This window comes from Mus caroli, unplaced genomic scaffold, assembly GCF_978045245.1.
Source record: "Mus caroli unplaced genomic scaffold, Mus_caroli_1 scaffold_6, whole genome shotgun sequence".
Lineage (NCBI taxonomy): Eukaryota > Metazoa > Chordata > Mammalia > Rodentia > Muridae > Mus > Mus caroli.
In genome coordinates, this window is record NW_028227261.1 from 149,098,753 (window position 1) to 149,119,915 (window position 21,163).

General features: G+C 44.6%; 1 protein-coding gene across 13 annotated transcripts in view; it reads right to left on the reverse strand.

Moving 5' to 3' along the window:
- Positions 1-1,051: 1,051 nt before the first annotated feature.
- Fam110b (family with sequence similarity 110 member B) overlaps positions 1,052-21,163 on the reverse strand; it is a 143,671-nt gene continuing 123,559 nt past the window's right edge. For all 13 annotated transcript variants that reach the window (XM_029476537.2, XM_021160882.3, XM_085839507.1 and 10 more), the window contains one exon: positions 1,052-3,961. In XM_029476537.2, the coding sequence (XP_029332397.1) occupies positions 2,546-3,646 (1,101 nt within the window). In that variant the 5' untranslated portion in view covers positions 3,647-3,961 and the 3' untranslated portion in view covers positions 1,052-2,545. The remainder of the gene's footprint in view (positions 3,962-21,163) is intronic.

The window sequence follows — 21,163 nt, forward strand, 5'->3', positions numbered from 1 at the left end:
AGTGGACTGATTCTTAAGGATACTAGCTATATAGTGAAGGTTGCAAGCATAATCTACAACCAAACTAGCCCAAGCCATGGTATACACTTGGCCAGGAAATGTTCATCTCCCCAAAGATGGCTTTCTTAGGAAAATAACATTTTTTTAGTATTTTAATCGCTCCCAAAATTGCTAAGTATGCCAACGCATCTATGTCTTAAAAAGTCACATTTCTATATATGCGACAAGTAAACAAACCTTTTGTTGGTTGCTTAGAAAATTTCTTATTCTATTAATTTGAAGATGTATCACTACCATTCACAGGAGAGTTCTAAAAAAAAAGTTTCTTCTGGAAAGTAGGGTTCTAGTCACAGGGGACACCAAGCGAAGCAGAATGAATTGAAAACCAGTAGGAAGAGTCAAAGATTCAAATTTGCCTTTCAGAAGATAAAATATATATCAGTAAAATAGGTTGACAATCATTAATGTTTTTGAAAATCCCATTTTTATAATGCTTCCTTATATTTGCATAAAGTATAACCTTAGAAGAAATTGTTTTCAAATTTCTTGATTCAGTACTCATTGACTCCTCAATGTTCAAGTAATAAGGCAGGACACAGTCCCTAAGGAATGGTGCTTCTCTTACAAAGTAGCTTCGAAAGTCTAAGTCCTTTTGCGGTAGAGGCTGTTGACCATGGTGGTCCAGGGTTTGCCACCTTGAAAGATGAATAAGTGGGTAAAGACATGACCACACAGAGTGGTACTGCCATTGAGCCTGAACAAATGAAAACAGGACTAACCATTTCAAAGTTATGCTCCCCACAGTAAGAATTCCAATATTTCAACTAAAGAGTTATTCTGAAAATTTTGAAAAAGTCCTGATGTTTAAGTAAAGGCAAAAATAAAATAAGTGTTAACTAAGTGAAAAGGTGGCATATTTTAGGGACCTTGCAGTAACTACTTTAGCAAACATGTACTGAAATAACTACAACTAAGAATAGCGTTGCTCATAATTGTTGAGATGGGGTGAGATCAATGTAATGGAACAATGTTTCTTGATGCCTATAAAAAATGTGCTTCTGACCCATAGTCTACAGTGAAATTCTTATGAAGAAAATAAAGGACAAAGAAATCAGCACAGGTAAAGCCTACACCAGAGCTATTTATTAACATAAGTTTCTTCTTAGATTCCAGAACAACTAAAGTATGTACAAAGTCTTACAGCATTCACTCCGTTTAAAGGCTCCTAGTAGCTGATGAGGACCAGGATGGTTCTGCTGCGAACCGAACCTGTGGGCTGTGAAGCAGTGCAGCAGCAGACCACCACTGGGGTCCTCTGCTTCCACTGCCAACACTCTGGCAGCTGGCTCATAGCTCCTGGAATCACCTCAGGGAGGGAGGGCAGATTATTATGGGAAGGGGCAACAAGAGACAACAGGGTGGAAAGCTACAGTGTTTCTACAGTTTTCTAGAGCTGTAACAAATACCCTCAGCCTGAGAGAGGAGTATAAACAAAGAAAGCATCGCACTGCTGCAATGTGAAGCTGGGAGCACGTGGACAAGGTGGAATGGAGACTATACTGGCATGAATGGTATCCTCACTTCCCTTCACGTCTTCAGAGAGTACAAACCTGCAGAAACCCAACCCATCTGCCCCAAACAGAACAACTACCAGGGGAGCAAGGGAGAAAAACAACAGGAGTTAGTAGTTCTTGGCCAAAAGCACAAAACAAAATAACATTTTAAAAATAGCATTCCATATCAGCTTTAACCAGCTGTAGAGTGGCACTTCCTGTTGGGGTAATACTAGAGATTTCCGAATTATCCCACTTTGAACAGCATCACCAGTCTCTCCACCCTTCTCCCAATCAATATTTAACCTTTTACATTTGCTTATCCCAGATTTTATCTGATTGTCTTTCCTGGGGTCATTACTACAAAAATACCAACTTGTACAGTGAATTGGAGTGAGGACTACACTGTTGCCCCACAGCGCTCCACGAAGTGGCAAGAGAATACCAAGCCTGAAGCACAGGAGCAAGGTCCTCCCACTTGATTTTACATAAAGAAACTCTAGCCTGGCTCTATCTGTCAGTCATTCTGTGTCTGGTGACAAGTCCCATATATTTTCCCAGTGTTATGGTCTCCCATGTAGGCAAAGTGGCTTTTTGTTTCAAAAAGATTCTGCTCTCAACTTAAAAGCCAGTTGATAAAATTTTTAATTAAGACACAATAGCGCAGGGTATAAAAACACAAAACCACATAAATATCGAAGAAATCGAAACCTTTTTTTTTCCCCCTGTAAACAGTTTTGCTTAAGAGCAAAGCCCTAATCAGATTCTGGCCGGAAACTTTTGGCAGATGAGTGTTCAGCAAGGTTCTGCAGAGGTGTGACCAAGGAAGCCAGGCCAGTCGCCATGTTGACAGGCATGCAACTTGAGAACATTGCACAACAAGCAACACAAAGGGTGGAGAAGCTCACAACACTTCAAGGAGACCTCACAACCTTCACAACTGTGTATGCACAGACAGACCCACCCCTCCCTCCTTTTCACCACTGTGCCTCTTACACGTGGGACACCTTCTGTGACTCTCTAGCTTGTTTGATGCTATATAGCCACTTGATGATTCTAGCATTTCTTTCGATGGCAGAAATGCCATATGGCACCCGGTCATTGGCACTGTCATCATTTCTAAGGTCACTGTTACTGTCCTGAGACTGTTCACAGTCTGAGCTGATCATGCTTGCGCTGCGGAAGTTGAGAGATATGATGTCAGAATTAGCCCTTGCAAAGTTCTCCATGCCAAGATTTTCCAGCTCTTCCGGGTCAAGTCCGCAGTAGTTGAAGAATCTCTCCACGTCTGCATCTACTCGGAAATACCTGTCACTCAAGTCTGACTTGGACCGCTGAAGGGAAGGTCTCCGGCTGACTCCACAGGCTGGTTCCACCTGGTCAGCCTCGGGGGATTTCATGGCAGCCACCTTGGGCTTGGGAGGCAGGGGAGGGGCTGAACTGCTGCAGGGGATGGCTTTAAGGGGCTTCACACTGGTCACTTTGCGGATGTCTGAGGAGCTGTGTGAGACGTGCAGGAAGGACTCCGCGGACTGCTCCAGCAGCCTCCTGCTCACATGGGAGCTGCTCTCCTGCGGGCTGCCATGGCCAGGTGTAGGGCACACCTTCAGCGACTCTGCGAAGGAATGCCGGTGCAGGTCAGTGGTGTCCCTGTGAGGCGGCCAGTTTCGGGAGCTATGCTTGTGGCCAGAGCCAGAACTGGACCCCTCTGAGCTGTTGATGATGTTCTTGAGGATCTCAAGCTTGAGGGTCTCACGTTGCACACCGCTCTCGGTCTTGGCATGGTTGCCGAACACCTTGAGAGTAGGGCTGCCCAGTGCACGCTTGGTTCCTGGGCACACAGGAGGCTTGGCCAACACGGCCGGCTTCACTGGCTCCTGCTTGGCATTGATCACCTCCTGGCTCTTGACGTATTTGGCCTTGTCAGCCTCCAGCCGCTCTACCGCACTGAGTCTCTTGGGGTTGGGCTCAGCCTGCCTGCGGAAGTAGTCCGGTCCTTTGTTCAGGATGCGCAGGGGCACCGCCGACGTGAAGGTGCCCGCGGGGCTGACAGGCTTCACCATGCTACCTGTCTGTAGAGTCTCCGTGGGCATGGTGGGCGGTCTTTCCCCGGCAGCCGTGGTGGATGCTCTTCTGGGTGCCTCTGGCGGGCCTGAACAGACACATGTACACGAAGCACAAAGGGCAGATGAAGGATCCTGGAAGCAGTGTCAGCCGCGGCTGCGCCTCATCTCACAGCTCATTAACCTCCACTGTGGCTTCGGTGCACTTTTCTCCCCTTCCAGGCCGCTCCTACACAAAAAGGCCACAAGCCACAAGTTCCTTTTAATAGGCTTGGCTACCTCCTTTCTTCTCCCTGAAGGCTGTGGGAGTCTCCTTCAGGTCTTTGTGCTCAACTGCAGGCAGAGCTGAAACACAAAACAACCAACCGCGGGTTAGGAGGGGCGGGTGACATCACAGCTCTAGCAACAGAGGAACCCCGCAGTGCTCCCACCTCCGAGGCACCCCTGCGTGCCAAGAGACCCCCTAAGGTCAGTGAGGCTTGCAACTGGCAATTCCCTGTTAACCGGAACGGAGGGCAACTGGGGCCTCTCATGGAGCCTGCGCTGCCTCCGGCAGCAGCCAGATGTGGGCGTTTGCCAGAAAGAAAGCAGCAGAGGCTTCCCACGGAACTCTTCCAGCTGCCTCCTCATTGGTGAGAACCGCCTCCTAAACACGCCTGGCTGGCATCACTTAGAGTGAGACCCAGGAAATACTCCTGAATTGAGAACTGAGGGTTCAGCCAAGCCCTGTTCCTTTCTGCAGCTCATTAAATGCTAGGGGCTTCCTAAGACCTCCATCTGTTTTCGCAGCAACGTGGGCGATGTGCGCTGCTGTATCCCTTTTGCAGTGCTGTAAAACTTGTTACCACTTCTGACCAATCTGTCAGTGAAACCTAAACCAATCATTTCTTTAATAATAATCAATTCTTTAATAATTCAAAAACTGGAAAGGTGATGAGAAATGGGGGTGGCAAGAAACAAATCAAACCACAAAAGACTGCAAGAAATACAACCAGTTTTCAGTTTTCTGACTTTTAGCAAGGAGTATTTCAAAGCATTGTTTTAGAAACCAAGAATGCATGTGAAGGTTTTCTCATTAAAATTTACATTTAGTTAAAAATAACTATTATAGAAATACTCGGAGGGAAACCATATGAGTGGATAAGTTAATTATAAAATGCTATATAATTTCTTATACTTGACAAGTGTGAAACATCGTCTTTCCTTTTGCTAGTAGGAGAGCCTACTTACCAACCATTAGCATTCCAAAGCAGCCAGACAATGACCTCACCAGTGTTCTCTTATAACAAGGAATATTAAGAGAGTGATACATCTAGCTAACATGCTGAGTTACAAATGTGAACAACATCTAAGGTGATATTATTGTAAGTTTTTCCTGTCATGTGAGATACTGAACACAGGGAGGAAATAACCCGCATTTCTCCTGATAATTTTCTCAAATGCTTCACCTCTAAATACAATCTATCCCGCTTTATTGAAGCCAATTTTCATAATCTACAAAGGGATTTGTTTTAATAAAAATGTGTTCCTATGCAATATTTGAGAAACCCCAAGGTGATGAATACATAGTGATTTCCTTTAATTGTGCGATTCTAGTTTGATGCCTCAATTTGGTGAAAAAATAAAATCAAACAGAATACAACACCCTGCCACCACCCATGAAAATGAAATGAGATTCTTTCTTTGAATGTAATTTGAAGAAAACTGCTGGAAGAAGCCCTAATTCCTTGAGCCTGTATGTTGGTTAATCTGCTATTTAGGTTAGGGTCCATCTCACTGGGCAGGGAACAGGGGAGTCTTGATGAAAGCAGCATCCTGCTGCTCTAGTGAGCAGACAGCATAGCAACCAGCAAGCCTGGGCGGGGAGGCAAGCCTGGCGATCACAGGTATGGAAGAGAGAGATGCACGCAGTCAGCCTATCTGAGGAAGGTGTCACTGTGGCCTTAGAAATACCTTTCTCTGTGACCTCCTTCTTTTTAACTTTGACCCCTTTGCCATAGAAGCCAGAGTACACCCCCCCTCCCTCTAGAAGCAGGGTATAGAACCCACAACCTGCCTTCCCATAGGTAGATCGTATGTTTTAATGTGCTTTCTGTTCATCAAAAAACCAGGTGGTTCACCTTCGGTCTTTGAGCTTTTAATCCAAAGGCTCTAATCTAATGTAAACCTATAATCAACTATTTTCCTGGATTTTTTGTTTGTGTTTGTTTTTGTTTTGGGAGTGTGAGAAACAAGAAAGGGTCTTTTATATAGTACTTTACCCCTGCTGGTTAACTATACAACTGTCAAAATGCCTCTGTGTCAGGGAAAATGCTGGAAGGTTAGGAAAGAGTGAAGAGTGGGCCTTAGATCTATGCCTAAAGAGAGTAGCCCTCCAAGGTACCCACAGATGGAACAGAAGGCAGCAGCTGAGTGACCTTTCATAGGCATGAGTTAGATAAAAGTCCTATAATCCATTCCTGCTCAGAAACCTTGTGGCTCAAGGACTTAAGGCAGGTACTCATTTTAAATTTCAAAATAGGCTGACTTAACTTCCCATGCTTTCTGCTCCGACTGTTCTTAGGGGAACTTTCTCCTGAGTAAGGGGTGTGGTGGTGATCAGACAGCATCACTAGTACGACATTCTGACATCCTTGCTGGCCTACGCTTCTCTCTGCTCTCCTCTCTTCCACTTTCACTCTATTACGATCAAAGGCACAACACATTATCGACACAGCCCAGCATGCCCAGCTACCTGTGAAGGCAGGCTTTGGTCACCTCTGAAACTCTAAAACCCATCAGTACTCTGAATTCACATGACTGGGAAATACCAATGCATCTTCTAGGAGCCTGTTCTAGAAAAATGTCTGTTCTTCTTTTCCTATTACTTTCTTTACTCCTGAGACTGGCATCATGGGGAAGGCTCCTTAGGTTTCTTAGAAACTGCTGGAAATTGGCCAACATGGAATTGTAAAGCCAACATGGAAGGATGATGTTAAAAACAGTAACACTTTGTAACCACCTCCTATTTCTTCTTTCCATTTCAAGGTCTTCCCTTCTTCTGGGCCATTCTCACTTCTGTAGTAATTTTTAAATAGTAATGAGAGAATACCCAAACAATCAAAAGGCACTGTGGGAAGACTCCAAGGAAAGGGAAAAGCTACAGATATGTTTGGTACTCAAGGATATTAACAGTCATACTTGATGTCTGCTATGTCCAATAGCTGGACGTAATGTGGTGGTGTAGGTTGCTCTCACTTAGTTCACGGCATCTGCTCCACTATTACACATGAGGAACTGTTGTCAGGGGCACAGCTGTACAAGCCAGGAGAGATAATCTGAACTGTATGGTATAGATGATCCAGGAGGTGCCCCAGAGCTGTTATCTCAATGTCACAGACAAAGTAACCATGGAGTCCTCCAGGGAATGCTGTAGAGCACAAGACCCTGACATCTGGCACAGGCTCTCTAGTGTGGCTGGCATTAATCACAGCAGTGAGGCCAACTGCTGGGCTCAGACTGGGGAGTTGAGCTTTTTTTAGGGAAAGGAAAAATTGATCTCGCTCTCATAATGTTCCATAAATAAAAGTAACTATAAAGTCTTGCTTTGTTTTTCTTTCCCTTTGGTGGTGGGGACAGAATCCCAGGCTTGTTTATGTAGAAGCACAGCCTTTATCACTGGCTATACCCCAAGGAGGGTTTACTCTCAGACTCCAGTCACATGGCTTAGGAGGCAGAACCTGACGGACAACCTGACAAAGGGAGAGACTTCCCCTCAGATCATGCTGGATCCATTCTATACCTGAAGGATAAAAAGACCAGGATAAAGAACCATGGTTGAGTTATACAGCAAAACAGCTGGGTATATCAGGGCAGATGTGAGCTCCACAGCTATTGTGGGTGGAAGTGTCATGATGTTTGATGGAGTTCTGGGCTGGGTGGAGGCTTCCTGGTCACTGGCCCTGTACTAGTCTCAAGAATAATACATGAGAATGCCAAGTGGGATTCAGGAGATTTCCATGAAGGCCCACATTCTCCATTTCTTGTTAGATCCTAAGAGATGCTATTGTATTAGAGTAGCAAGGAGGGAGGAGAGGAGGCCCAAGTCTGGCTTCATGTGTAAACTACAGAACTCACATTACAACATCACAGGAATGGCTAAAGCCACCTCAGATTTTTAAAACCAGTGTTTTGCATCCTTCTAATTTCTTCTTTATCAGTCACTCATGGGGTTATTTAGGTAAAGCCCTGTCTGACCCTCAAAATGATACGATATATTAGGGAACATTTAGAACCTTGAGGGGTTAGGGCCAGAAAATATCCTCTATGTACATAGTTCATCTGAAAACATCCTCTAGTCAGTACTCCTGAAGCTAGGCAAGACATGCCTAGCTCTGCGGGCTGCCGAGGGAGGGGAGAGTGCCCAGCTTGAACAAGAAGCCCCAGTTCAGGGCTGTCCAGGGACCTGCCTCTCTGTTGCTTAGGAGCAAATCCAGAATTCTGGATAACATTCTGTCTCATGAAACTCTGTAAGCCAAGTCTGCTCGATTGAGTTGTTTCTTCTCCTTTACTCCATGCATTTGGTAAATAAAAGAGGAGTACCCTCCAAATTGTAAGTAGGAATGAAAGCCACTAGAGTCAGAGCACAGTCTGTGGGAACTGAACACACCCACAGAGGTTTCCAAGTGTGAAAGTGGGTCACTCTCCCGGGCACTGCCGCGGTGTAAGTCCGGGAGCAATGCTTCAAAGAGCATGCCTGGCTAATTCCACTCAAAGTCTGCGGAACAGCTCAGTCTTGATTTGCTTATGTATAGAAGCAAACATGTTGGTCTGGTGAGCTGGAAATGCCCTGCTCATTCAAGGGAGTACACAGCAGGCAAATGCAGCTGCCGGGCCTCTGAACCAGGATTGCAGATCTAATTCTTTGGGTCTCTCCACCTCTGCGCACACAAGATCCAGTTTGTGTGTTACTGCACTCTGCCATGTGGCCTCTGGTCTAATGCCCCTGCTTTTACTTTGCAGGTTGGCTCTAGCAAGTCTTCTTTCTTTCTCTTCCTTCTTTCTCTTCCTTCCCTTCCCTTCCCTTCCCTTCCCTTCCCTTCCCTTCCCTTCCCTTCCCTTCCCTTCCCTTCCCTTTCCTTCCTCCCTGCCTTCCTTCCTTCCTTCCTTCCTTCCTTCCTTCCTTCCTTCCTTTCTTAGTTATGACTTTAAGCATAAAATTGCAACATGATTAGGAGTAATCCCAATATCTACATCCTAGAATTTTCTTTTTTAAAAACACAGTCATATCATTTTCATGCGCCCTTCTGAACCCTTCTCCAATGCAAGGAATACACTCAAACTATGAGCACTCACTAAAGTATGCACTGTGTTCAGCCTAGTGATTCTTATCTAATGACTGGGCAGTTATGAGTAAGCTATCAGGCAGAAAAGCCACAGACAACGTAGGGAAATTCAGGCTCATCTGCTGAAGAGTAGTTAAATAATGTGGTGGGAATGTCGTCAGCCTAGCAACAACATTCAACTAACTTGAAAGACACTGAAGGCCAATGAGCATGACAGGGGACAAAGGGACAAGACTGCTAGTAGGAGAGACAGGACATTCGATTTTATAGACAATAATGAGAGGCCATGAAGAGAAGTGAAGCTATAATAACATGGTCACAGTTTTACCTTTAAAACAAAAATTCCCTGGCCAGTATGGGGACAGGTTAAAAACTTGTTGCTAGGTTTCAAACTCAGGACAGGCTGAGGTGCATCCCTCGGTCCCATACTGCATCCTCCAGCAGACGGGCCTGGGCTGCTCTTCCTCCAGAGTCTCTTCTCTATATAATCCAGATGTTTCTGGCTACTCACCCCCCTTTCGTACCTTTGGTCTCCTGGCTGCTGCACCTTCCACCCCTCTCTCCCCTCTTTCTTCACCTCCCCCTCTTCCCACGTGGCTCAAGGTCATGTCCACTCTGAACTCTCTCAGATGTCTCTGCCTGCGCTATGCTCTCCCACACATGTGTAATAAGCTTTTCTCCTCTGCCATACCTAGGAGAAGCCATATCCATTCCTTTCCTTTTCTTTGTCCATTAATTTACTAAACACAACTGCAGAAGAAACAGCTGGAAAATGAGGTTAAAAACACAGATGACTAATATCCACTTCAACTTTCAACAAGTTCTCTAAACTAAAACTGGAATGTTTTCCATGCTCAGCCTTCTGCCAAAGCAGATTTTAAAATGCCTGTCTTCTGTCCCTGTCAAAGGTCTTTTCCCCTTAATAGTCTCCTGTCCCACCCAGTTGGTTCTACCAAGGCTGAGTACAAAATTGTTCCTGTCTGTTTTCCTGTTACCATCTCCCAAAGAATACAGTGTAACTATTTACAAATATTTACCTCTATTTGTCTGTATTACTTTTCTATTACTGTGACAAAATACTTGACAGAAACAATTTAGAAAGGGGAAAAGTTTTATCTTGGCTCTCAGTTTTTGAAGGTTTTAGTCCATTATAGTGGGGGAGGCATGGTAGAGCAGCCTACCCAATCAGTGATGGCAGAAACATATTATAGAGGCTGTTCACATGGCAACAGACCAGTAAGCAGAAAAGATGCTAGCACCAGGGCATGGGTATGACCTTCAAAGGCCTATCCATAGTGATCCACTTCAGTTAGTCAGGCCCAACCTCTTAAATGTCCTACAATTTACCCAAACAGCACTACTAGCTGAGGAACATATGTCAAAAAACCCAGTCCTGTGTGGGACATGTGAGATTCCAAAGGTAACAGTGGCATTATGGATAATCTAGGGATTACTTCAGTATGTATAACCTGTGGTGGCAGGCAGCATGTACCTCAGGGTCACTGTTGATAGAGCTCAACACAAAATCATAAATTTGCTTAAAACATATTGAATTGTTCAAGATACTTGTGTAACTTGACTGTGCAGTTCTTGTGTAGTGAGTGAGCTTTGTAGGCAATAATGTTGTACCACACATCAAAAGGCTAGATATGGCTGGCAGGAGGATGAGTGTAAATTTTAAGCAAGTAATTCTTCCATCTTAGATAAAGTATTTGAGCATCCATAGATTCTGGGTTGTAAGGGATTTCCCAAAGCATCTCCCTTATGGAAATCTAGAGAGAGGTGAGGGGATGGAAGAGGAGGGCAGGGGAGGGGAGGGAAAGGGAGGGAAGAGAAATTGGGGAGATTTGGGGGAGGTTATTTGGATTTTTATCTGGGTTTTTCATAGGATTTATAAGAGTACACAGAGACTTTGTCACAGTTAGACTTAGGATGAGAAGATGACAATGCTCAAAGGTGTTTATGATGCACACTACAAGGAACCTCAAGGTAGATAGAACAGGCTGTGGATTCCAGGCTGACTTCTGAGAAACAGACACACTGCATGCACTTTAACCCTCTCCCCCTGACCAGTCTTGCCAGACACTATTATGGCAGCTTGGGAACCATTATGCTTGTTTACACATTTGCTTTCCTCCCCCAGGCTTCCAACCAACTGGTTCCTGTGTATATTTCAGAGTTGGCAGTAACAGGTCATCACAGACAATCACACTGAACATGTACTAAGGAATCAAGCTTCCTGGGTGGGGGATTTAAAAGAGACAGTGCTATTCCTGGTGAAAAGTATTTACTCGTCTCACGGAATACGATTAGCCAGGTTGTCACGTTTGCCCCTTTCTGTCCTTTCCCAGTACAAGTGTACTTTTATACCATGGCAAGAACTTGTAAGGAATGCAAATATAAGATGGGTGTAGTGGCACATGTAATTCCAGCACTTGGGAGGTGGAGAAGGGGGGCATTAAGCTTATCCTGAGCTCCACAGCTAGTACAAGGTTGGCCTTGGATGCATGAATACCTGGGGCCCCTGGGGGTGGGGGGCGAGAAAAAGAAAAGAAAGAGCAAAAAGAAACAAATGTGAAGGTGAAGATCAGAAGGAAAAGCAAAAATGGGACTGAAAGGTAGACCTGTGCACCAGAAAAGACTGAATGTGCCACTGTAACAGGATGAAAGGTATGGATGCATCAGAAGAGACTGAATGTGCACACAGTAAACTGGACAGAAGGGAAATGTTTCCAACCAGGAGGAAAAATCAAGTCAAAACTTGAACCTCTTCAGGACCAGAATGATGTGTTTCTTCCCTTCTCTCTACAGTAAAATCCCTTGCCATCTAGAGTTTGGCAGATGAATTTCAATTACCCCTATCCCCTCTCTCTAAGTGTTGCCATTAGCAATCTGCTTCAGGCTATAAATAAAAATCACCTTCTTTTAACACCATTGAAACCTTTGATAACAGCCATTTATTTTATTTTATTTTTTTATGATGATGATTGTCTTAGTTAGTTTACTGCTGTGAACAGACACCATGACCAAGGCAACTCTTATAAGGACAACATTTAATTGGGGCTGGTTTACAGGTTCAGAGATTCAGCCCATTATCATCAAGGTAGGAGAATGGAGGCATCCAGGCAGGCATGGTGTAGGAGGAGCTGAGAGATCTACATTTTCATCTGAAGGCTGCTAGCAGAATACTAGCTTCCAGGTGGCTAGGAATGAGTGTCTTAGTCCATGCCACAGTGACACACCTAGTTCAACAAGGCCATACCTGCTAATAGTGCCACTCCCTGGGGGAAGCATAGACAAACCACTACAATTTTGATACGTGTTTTGTTTTTTTTTAATTGATTATAGTCAATCTTTCAACCAAAGTAATTCTCTAGGGAGATAGCTCAGTCAGTAAGCCTAAGGACATGCAGTTGTTTGATCTATAGAACACTGGTAAAAACAAAACAGCCAGGATTCTGGAGCCATCATTATCCTCAGCACTGGAGTGGGGAAAGAGTGTCTCTAGAGCTTCTTGATCAGCTAGCCCAGAGAAGTCAATGATTAGCCTCTATAAACACGCATCTGAAAACTTGCACACACATGGACATATAGCATGTGGATGTCTACAAATGTACTATACCCTTCCCCCTCTCCTCAAGTCTCTGGTCTTAGATTTCTATTTTGTTTTAGTTACATATTTTAACTTTTCATAACATAGTCAAATCATTTTCTCATGCTTTAATTTTATGTAATTCCTCATATCTGACTGGTTTTGACACATGCATTTTTTTTTAAACCAGAATATGGGGAGCTAATGTTGGGGCTAGTATGTAGATGCCAGGGAGGGTAATGCTCACCTGTCAATATTTGAATAAACATGGGTCAGAGAATGTAATATCTACTCTGGTGGATCATACATGGTAAGCTGATGGCCACAAAGATATACCATAAAACCTACCCAATGGTTCTGCTCAGTTTGGGGAAATTATTTAGATGTGGAGTTTATATACAGGGAACATGCCTTGTCTGAAAACCTGAAATGCCCCTTACTTTTCTTAAGTGGTGACATGATGCTACATGTGGGAAAGCCCACACCTGAAATGTGATTAGCTATGGTTAACAAGCAGGGGCATTCAAAGTACTGCACAGCATTTCCTTCAGGCTGTGCGTATAAAGCATACACAAAACATAAGTGAATCTCTTGCTTATCCCCAAGATATCTCATTACACACAGTCAAATATTTATTCCCTCACCCTGTCCCCACCAAACAGCAGGAATCTTACAGGTTTCTGGTACCAAACTGCTGAACTAATGGATTGTCAACTGTACTACATTATTCCTGCTGCCTCTGTGGTGTTCCGAACTGAGCTATTCCAGAGAGAGTTTGCTACCCACAGTGTTCTCCCATGACATCAGGCAAGCAAAGAAAGCAGGATTTGTGGATTGAAGGTGGGGCTGAGGAGAGTGCCTCAGGAGAACAGTAAGAGGAGAGCTGTGCTCAGAGCTTGGGTGTGCAACAGAAGGGCCACACAGGGAGCCTGACACAGGTCCTTTGGGGCTCAGAAGCCTGGGAATTAACTTGCAACTAGAAAGTGGGCAGTCAAAGTGCTAGACTCTAAAACCAACAAAGAGCAAGTACCTTTACACAAGTACCAGGGGAAAGGTTGCTGTGGACCAGGGGAGAGATGCAACTGTCTATCAGAAGCCTGCAGGGAGACTGCCTGAAGCCCCAAACGAGGAAGCAAGAAAGCAGTGAGCACCCGTTAGTCAGGGTGAAGACACAGTTCCTGCTTCCATTCGGCAAGCCAGAACCCTCTGAAATGTGGCATGAACAGGAACAGCGGATGCCAGCAGCAAGAGCCCAGAGAGCCCATGTTGCCTTCCCTTATACACACATTCTCTTTGGTGCACATCACATGTCTCCACAGGGCTTGCTCTGGATTGCAGAGGTGACACCTAATGACGAATGGGAAAGAGATTCAAGGAGGGAAGAGGAAGAACAATTTTACCCAAGTCTCCTTTTCCCCAGAGGCTCTCAGAGCAATTCAAGGTAGAGCTGGGAGAAGGAGAGGCTAACTGTATGTAACCATGAGGGCGGAGCTCTCTCTGTGACAGGAAGGTAAGACCTTTCTGCCAGAAACCGAGATGAGGACTCTAAATTATTTAGGGACTGCAAAGGCCATGTGTCACATCTGAGATACTAGTCAGGGGGACAAAGGAGAATTCAAGGCACTTGGGAAAAAGAATACATCTTTCATTTTACCTCTGAAGGGATCAAGGCCAGGAAACACCACGAGCCGCCCACCCCACCCAGACTCCCCTTTGCCTTGATGTTTGCATCTGGCTTCTGAGAACCACCTATAGTTGCAGTGCTTGGATCTTGTACTCACAGACATGAGGAACTCACTAGTCGGCCTGGCCTGACTACTTGCTGCTGTGGGAATGTGAGCACCCATCAGTCCCTGAGCTTCTCAAGTCAATACTACTTAGCATGATGTGGCCAGCTCACAGGTTTCTGCTCCAGTTCTATTAAGTGATAGCTCAAGTGCTCAGTGTGACCAGACCCCACACTCATTCAGCCAATGCAGGCTTTGCATTAACTGCTGAGCCTTCTGTTCAGAACTTGGCACTGATAATCACCATCATTCTGTTTCAAGATAATTAATAATAATAATAATCTTTAAAAGATCATTCCACCAACTCTCACATGGTAGAATTAGAACTATTTGCAGTAGTTCTGTGAAACTGGATTGCCTGCAGTTTCTGCCTAACAGGTCACCTGGATGCCCTCATTTTTTTTTTTTTTTCAACTTGAGGTTCAAAGAAAATAAGTGTTTTCAAATTTCAAAGCAAACAGTTACGGGAGCAAACTGGGCCAAAGCAACAAATGGAGCCATTATTAAAGATGAAATCCAGTCCAATGCAGGCAGGAGGAAAAAAGCAGGATGGAGCTCAGAGCCTGCTGGGTTCTAATGCTCTGTCCTTCGCCAAGGTCCTTTAGAGAACATGCACACACGTATCATTTTCACACAGAGTGAATCACCGTTAAGAGTGTCCACCTTTAAATGAACAAGCAAATGAAACAGAATCACAAACAAACAAAGTCACATTTCTGGCTCATTGTTCTTCCTTAGTATAAGCAAGTAATACGTGGTTATGAGGCCAGCAGTCTTTATTCAGGAGCTCTGCCCTTTATCTGGGAGAATAGAAATAGATGCTATGTGTAGCTGGCGCCCAAGGTCCTGTGGAAATGCAATAACAAAAGTACTTCACTGAAGTGTAAAGTTATCAGAGTTCCTAATGAGTAGTAATGCAAAGCCTGCATTAGCACAGTCATCCTGAATCAAACACAGAATGGGGCTGCTGTCAACTGGCTTTGTTCTCTTCCCTTAGCTCTGCCTTTACCTCTACCATCGTGTAAGTCTGTGCAGAATAAAAGTCCAGGGCCTCTGCCCTCTATGACAGACCCGTCCAGTCCCTTAGTTAGAGAGTGAGCTACCTGCCCCATTACCTGAGCCAAGAATAGCTGCCTGCAGCAGCAATTTGGTGAATGCTTGCCCCAGGAACTGGAGAGGAAGGGCAGGGCTCCTAAGGCCATCTGCAGAGGTGGCCAGGTCCCCTTTCAGGAAAAGTGTGGTTTCATGGCACACAGAGACCCCAGAGCAAGGCTCAGGACTGCTTGGATCTGGCAAGTTTTGTCCAGCTCTCTCTCCAACATTTATCTTATTTTTCTACCTTTTGCCTATCATTTTGCCTTTTGCTTTCACATTATTTGTGTACCTCACAGTAGCTTTGTACCCCAAGGCTCATAACATAAAAATGATTACTGCTGTAACACACATAAGCAGAATACTTCTGCAAGAAATTTCTCATTTCTACTGTATAGCCTTTGGGCAAAAATTAAAAGTTACACTGAAATAAATATTACAATTTGTGTTGTAAGAATCTGGGAAACATTTAAACTTGAAGGAGGCAAAATAAGGCAGCATTTTCTTTAGGAAGAAGGGCCCAGTCCTTTATGAATACATCAGGCACTTGCTGTATAATGTTCTTTAAAAGTTGTCTACTAAAAATGTCTGCTTCTCCCTAAACAGGGCTTTACCATCCATCCCCTTAACAGTGATACCCCTCATCACACAATGGGACTGCATCCTGATAAACCCATTGGAAACTGGAAAGGCATTAATCCACATTCCACACTGAGCCTTCTTGCTTAGCTATTCTCTGAAGCTGCATGCCAACTGCTTCCCACTGTGACCCAGAGAAGCACTGTGAGCTCTGGCTTGCTTCCTGTCACCCAGAACCACAGGAAAGGACTGTATGCCCCTCTGCTAGTCCTTGGGAGATCAACACTCCATGTTCAAAGAGTATTGTGTGTGTATCTCTTTTGTATCATCATATAGTCAAAAAAAAAAAAAAAAAAGTAAGTTAAGCCACTGGATCAGGAGGCTGGGTTTCTAAAGCAGGTACTACCAACTTTAAATGTCTGAAGTCACAATGGAAGTGCTCTGTGCCCCAGTGGAAGGGGCTTGACCTAGATGTAGGAACAGGGATACTCTACTATCTGACAATGTTGCACTGCTACTATGCCCCTTAAATATATGTAGGTCTCCTAAAGTCTATGTCTACAGGCTCTCTTCCCTCTAAGGCCTCACCTCTTCCCCATTCTGCTCCTCCCTCCTCCTTCTGCTCCTCTCCAATACCCCGCCCTCTTGGAACTTGTTAAACTGACAAGTAACCAAACCTTTGGGAATCCTTTCTAAGTTGTTCTCCTTCCTGTCCTTCTGTCCCAGGCAGTTTCTTCTGTCCCTAACTCTTCTTCCAAGCAGCCATCTGGCTCAACATATCCAGCACAATGCCCAGTGCTGCTGGAAGCAGAGCCTGGAACCCATGAGGAAATGATTTCCTGGTGTGCTCAATTCAGAATGCCTCTCCCTCAAGACAGAAAGACTAAAATCTACAAGGTTTCTACTGTGCCAGTCCATATAGTTTTGATGCTCCCCCCGCAACTCTGTTGTAGAGCAAGGAGGAAAAACACACCCCTGGGGATGGAGGGGGTGGGGTGGAGAGGTGGGGTGGAGGGGGTGGAGGGGGTGGAGGAGGTGAGGTGGAGGAGTGGAGGGGTGGACGGATGGAGGGGGTAGAGGGGTAGAGGGGGTGGAGTTCACTTAAGAGGCTCCCCAAGTATCCTCATCACCTAGACTCTTAGAGCTCAAATTAAAAGTAATCTAATAAAAATTTAAAATAAAAAACTACAGACATCTCGGGGAAGACCCTTTACTGGGCCTGAAAACTTCACCTAGAAAACTAGGAAACAGACCAGTTCACACTATTCTGACATAGCATCTCCTTCCAAGACACTACCAAACTCTGTCTCACAACTTTTAAAGCTTCTGATTCCTAGTTACCAAAGTAACTACCCTCTCCCTGCAGTTTAGAGATTGGCTTTGAGTATTAAGATGTGGTTTTTGTTGCTGTTGTTATTTTAACAACAACAACAACAACAACAAAAACTTGGCATACAGGTCAAGAGGTCAGAGCGGATGTTCAACATCCTCTCACTCTCTCCTGAGTGCTTCCACTATGGCCTCACGTCTGAGATATCCATTATCAGCCATGCAGTGGCCGTCTGTCACCTGCTAGCCAGCACACCAGGTAGGACAGCCAGGTAGGACACAAGCCCTTTACTACATCCTGGGTGCCACCTGAATGAGGACAGAATGAGGCCCAGAAGACTAGCTAGCATGTCTGGTTATGTCTTCTGCACACTCAAGGTCTGGCTAGATTCAAACCTGCCTCCTGTGCTGCTCTGGACAACCACTGGTGCTGACATCAGCAGTAAGCAAGGGAGGGAGGGCAGAATGCAGGCAGCAGTCTTTTATCAGTTCTAGCAGAGTCTGGCGGGACAGCAAGGGGAAGCCCCAACTAGCACTCCTGCCACAGGGTAAAGTAGGGAGAGAAACAAGAAGATAGGGAAGTGTCCTGAAAACTTGGTGGCCAGAGCCATTCATAAAATGTGAAAATAAGCCCAAAGAATCCAGTATGAGATAGAGACAACACAAGCTCTTTGTTTGATGAGATTCTCCAAGGGGCTCTCAAAATGTCACAGCACCCTCCTTCATGAAAAATAAACATTCTAGTGTTTTGCTAAGGAAATTAAAATATCTTCTGAGCAAAGGAAACAATAATAGAGTCCTGACCCGACCAGATAAAAATCAGAATAGGAAAGCCTCATCTTCTTGGGCTGCTCTGTGAGAAGGATCAAGGATCGTACAGACCATGGCACCCACTCACCAGGAGAAAGGCAGCCTCTCACAAGCTCTCTCCTCAGTGAGGCATGCTTAATCAGGATACAAAACAGAGGAACTGGAAAGAAAGAAGACACCTGTAGTGGGTCTATTGATCTAGAAAATGTTTACTGATCCTCTGCTATGTGGCAGGTAGGGAAAAATATGAATGACCTATGGAGCTGACCTGTGTGGCACACATAAAGATAGCACGTGGTGTGACATGAACAGATGCTGAATAGACAAAGAGAGCAGAGATTTAGCATGGGAGAAAGTGCTGTCAACACCCACAGAAGAGATAAAGGTATGGGAACTGAGGAGACCCCAGAAGAGGAGAAGGGAATAGGTTTGTTTCTTGAGTTTTGAGATGTACCGACTGCTAGAGGTGGGTGTGCAGAGCTGGGAGAAGTATTCACTTCAAGATGGCAGAGGTGTGGTATTTACGTGCTGATGGGAAATATACAGTACAAAGAAAAGCACACCTCTACATTGAAAGAAAAGGAATAAAAAAATAACTGCAGGGCTGGAGAGATGGCTCAATGGTCAAGAGCACTGACTGCTCTTTCAGAGGTCCTGAGTTCAATTCCCAGCAACCACATGGTGGCTCATAACCATCTGTAATGGGATTTGATGTCCTCTTCTGGTATGTCTGAACACAGCCACAGTGTACTCACATACATTAAATAAATAAATACATACATAAATAAAATAAATATTAAAAAAACTGCTGAAAAATTAACTGCAAACTGAACATGGAGGGACAGTGGGTCACAGGTGTCAGAGATGGAATAGGATGCTTCCTAACTGTTGTGTGACATTAGGGAGATGGCTCTGAAAGAATTCACAGTGTAGGTTTATGTCAACCCTCAGAGCACCAAAGTGGCACAGGGAAGGAGTGTGTTCAAAGGCTACAGGCTGAATGGAAAGCTGGAGGAAGTTTCCTAGACGCAGATAAGTTAGCAGTTACTTTAGAGCAGGCTGTGAACTACTACAGAGGCAAAAGCTAGTAGACACCGGAAACGTTAGTTCTTCATCTGCTGGAAATCTCCTGCCAAAAGTATATGGTTTGAATGAAAACTTTACCTACAGAACAGAGACAGGAAGTGTTGCTTCTGCAGCTTTGGAGTTTACCAATGGGGAACTGGAAACCCCAAGCAAAAAGAGCAGAAAGCACATAGACATTCAGTTGTGTGACCCTGATCAAGTGGTACTACATGCCAGGCACTGTGCCAGGTGCTAGAGGTGCTCACATGAAAGGGACAGATGCAAACACTTGTGCCCATGGCATCCTCACACATTTTAGGTCAGATTTCCTAGCTGGATTCTCACATAATTGTGCTCTGTGCACATAGGGAGAAGTGGTTGGGATGGCAGTGTGCATGAGGGTAAGCGCTGTTTGACCTGGGATTCACCACTGACTCCTAGGTGACCCCGAGTCATCTTCAGTCTCTACCCTAGGCTCCTTACTGCCAATGGCTTCTGTTGTGGGAGGTACTCAGATAAGCACTGGGGAAACCAGGAAGGTTAAACATATAGGGTTGTCCCTCAAAGGGAGGAATATATACACTATTTTCTGCCTAGAATGCTGGGAGTACATATGGTTAATAGTCTGGTGACCTTTGTGCTATCTGTGTGGCTGAGACCATACCAGATCCTCCCCCAGATCCTTATTACGAGCCAGTCAATGTATAGAATCCATCTTTATGGGCGATGTCACATGTACTTTACAAAGACTTTTGATGCAGTCACACCTTGAGCTTTAGTGTTAGTATCCACACTACATTGAGTTAATTGTCACGGGGAAAAATTTCACCAAATTGTGCTGTGCTTAAATATGCCAAAAGTGAGCTACGTGGGGTCAGACTCCCAAAGTTGAATCAACATCAGCTACTGAGTAACACTGAGGCAAATTAGCTCCTTCCCTCTACAGATCATTATTCTGCTGGCTGTGGAGGCTGTAAAGATCCCCAAATGTTGGTAATGAAGTATGGAAAAGGCTATCAGGTAAAGTCTGTGTCCAGAACAATTAAAATAGTCCAGATCTAGAATGAATTTCTCTGCAATGAGAAGAACTTTTTAACCCAGAGAAAGGGTTGGATAGAAGAGGCTGGCTTACTGCCTGTCCTATAATGGGTAGGAGAAGAACGTTAAGTTCCTTTAAGTTTTGTTCTAGGGCTCCGGAAATTCTCACTGCCTAGGCTGAATTTACTATTTTCACTGAGAAAAGAAAAACGTAAGACAGAAGTTTGAAGATAAAGTATACTAAGTGAGAAGCATGAAAAGCCTAATTGCAGTGTAATGAACTAAGACTGTGGCAAGAAAATGTATGTGAGCGATTAGGCCTGTGAAGAAACAGGTACTAAAGCAAAGGGTATAAGGGAAGTAGGCTAGATGAAAGTGATGAAGATAAACAAGTAGGGACCTGGCTTGCCTTCTGCAGGTGTTTTAAAAGTTGCACATCTGTACTGGGCTGATATTTTACATCCTATATGAACCCAGACTCCAGGCATAGAAGCAGAATGGTTTTAGGTATGCATGCATATGATGTTACTGGTGGTGAAGATTCTGAAACTACTGGATGGGAGTTTATGGCTGACCAAGAAGACCCTCAGGGACGAATCCCTAGGGATGCTCTCCTGGCGTTAGGAAACAGATGGCTGTAGCCCGGAAGTCTACCACAGGTGTCAAGAACAACAAAAGCTGATGTTCTCATAATTAACAGTGTTAAAATGATGTATTATATTTACCTGTAACTTGTCAGCTTACATTGGAGCTCATACTATCCACAACGCATCAGAAAACATTTAGCCAACAACTGCAGGCCAGAAACCAAGCCATTAAATCTTACAGTTAGACCTAGTGTACTGAGACAGGAAGTCCTAGTCTCAGAACTGAGGTGTGCCACATCCTCACCCTCAAGGGAATGCTTTGGGTTGCATAATTTCCCTCAATT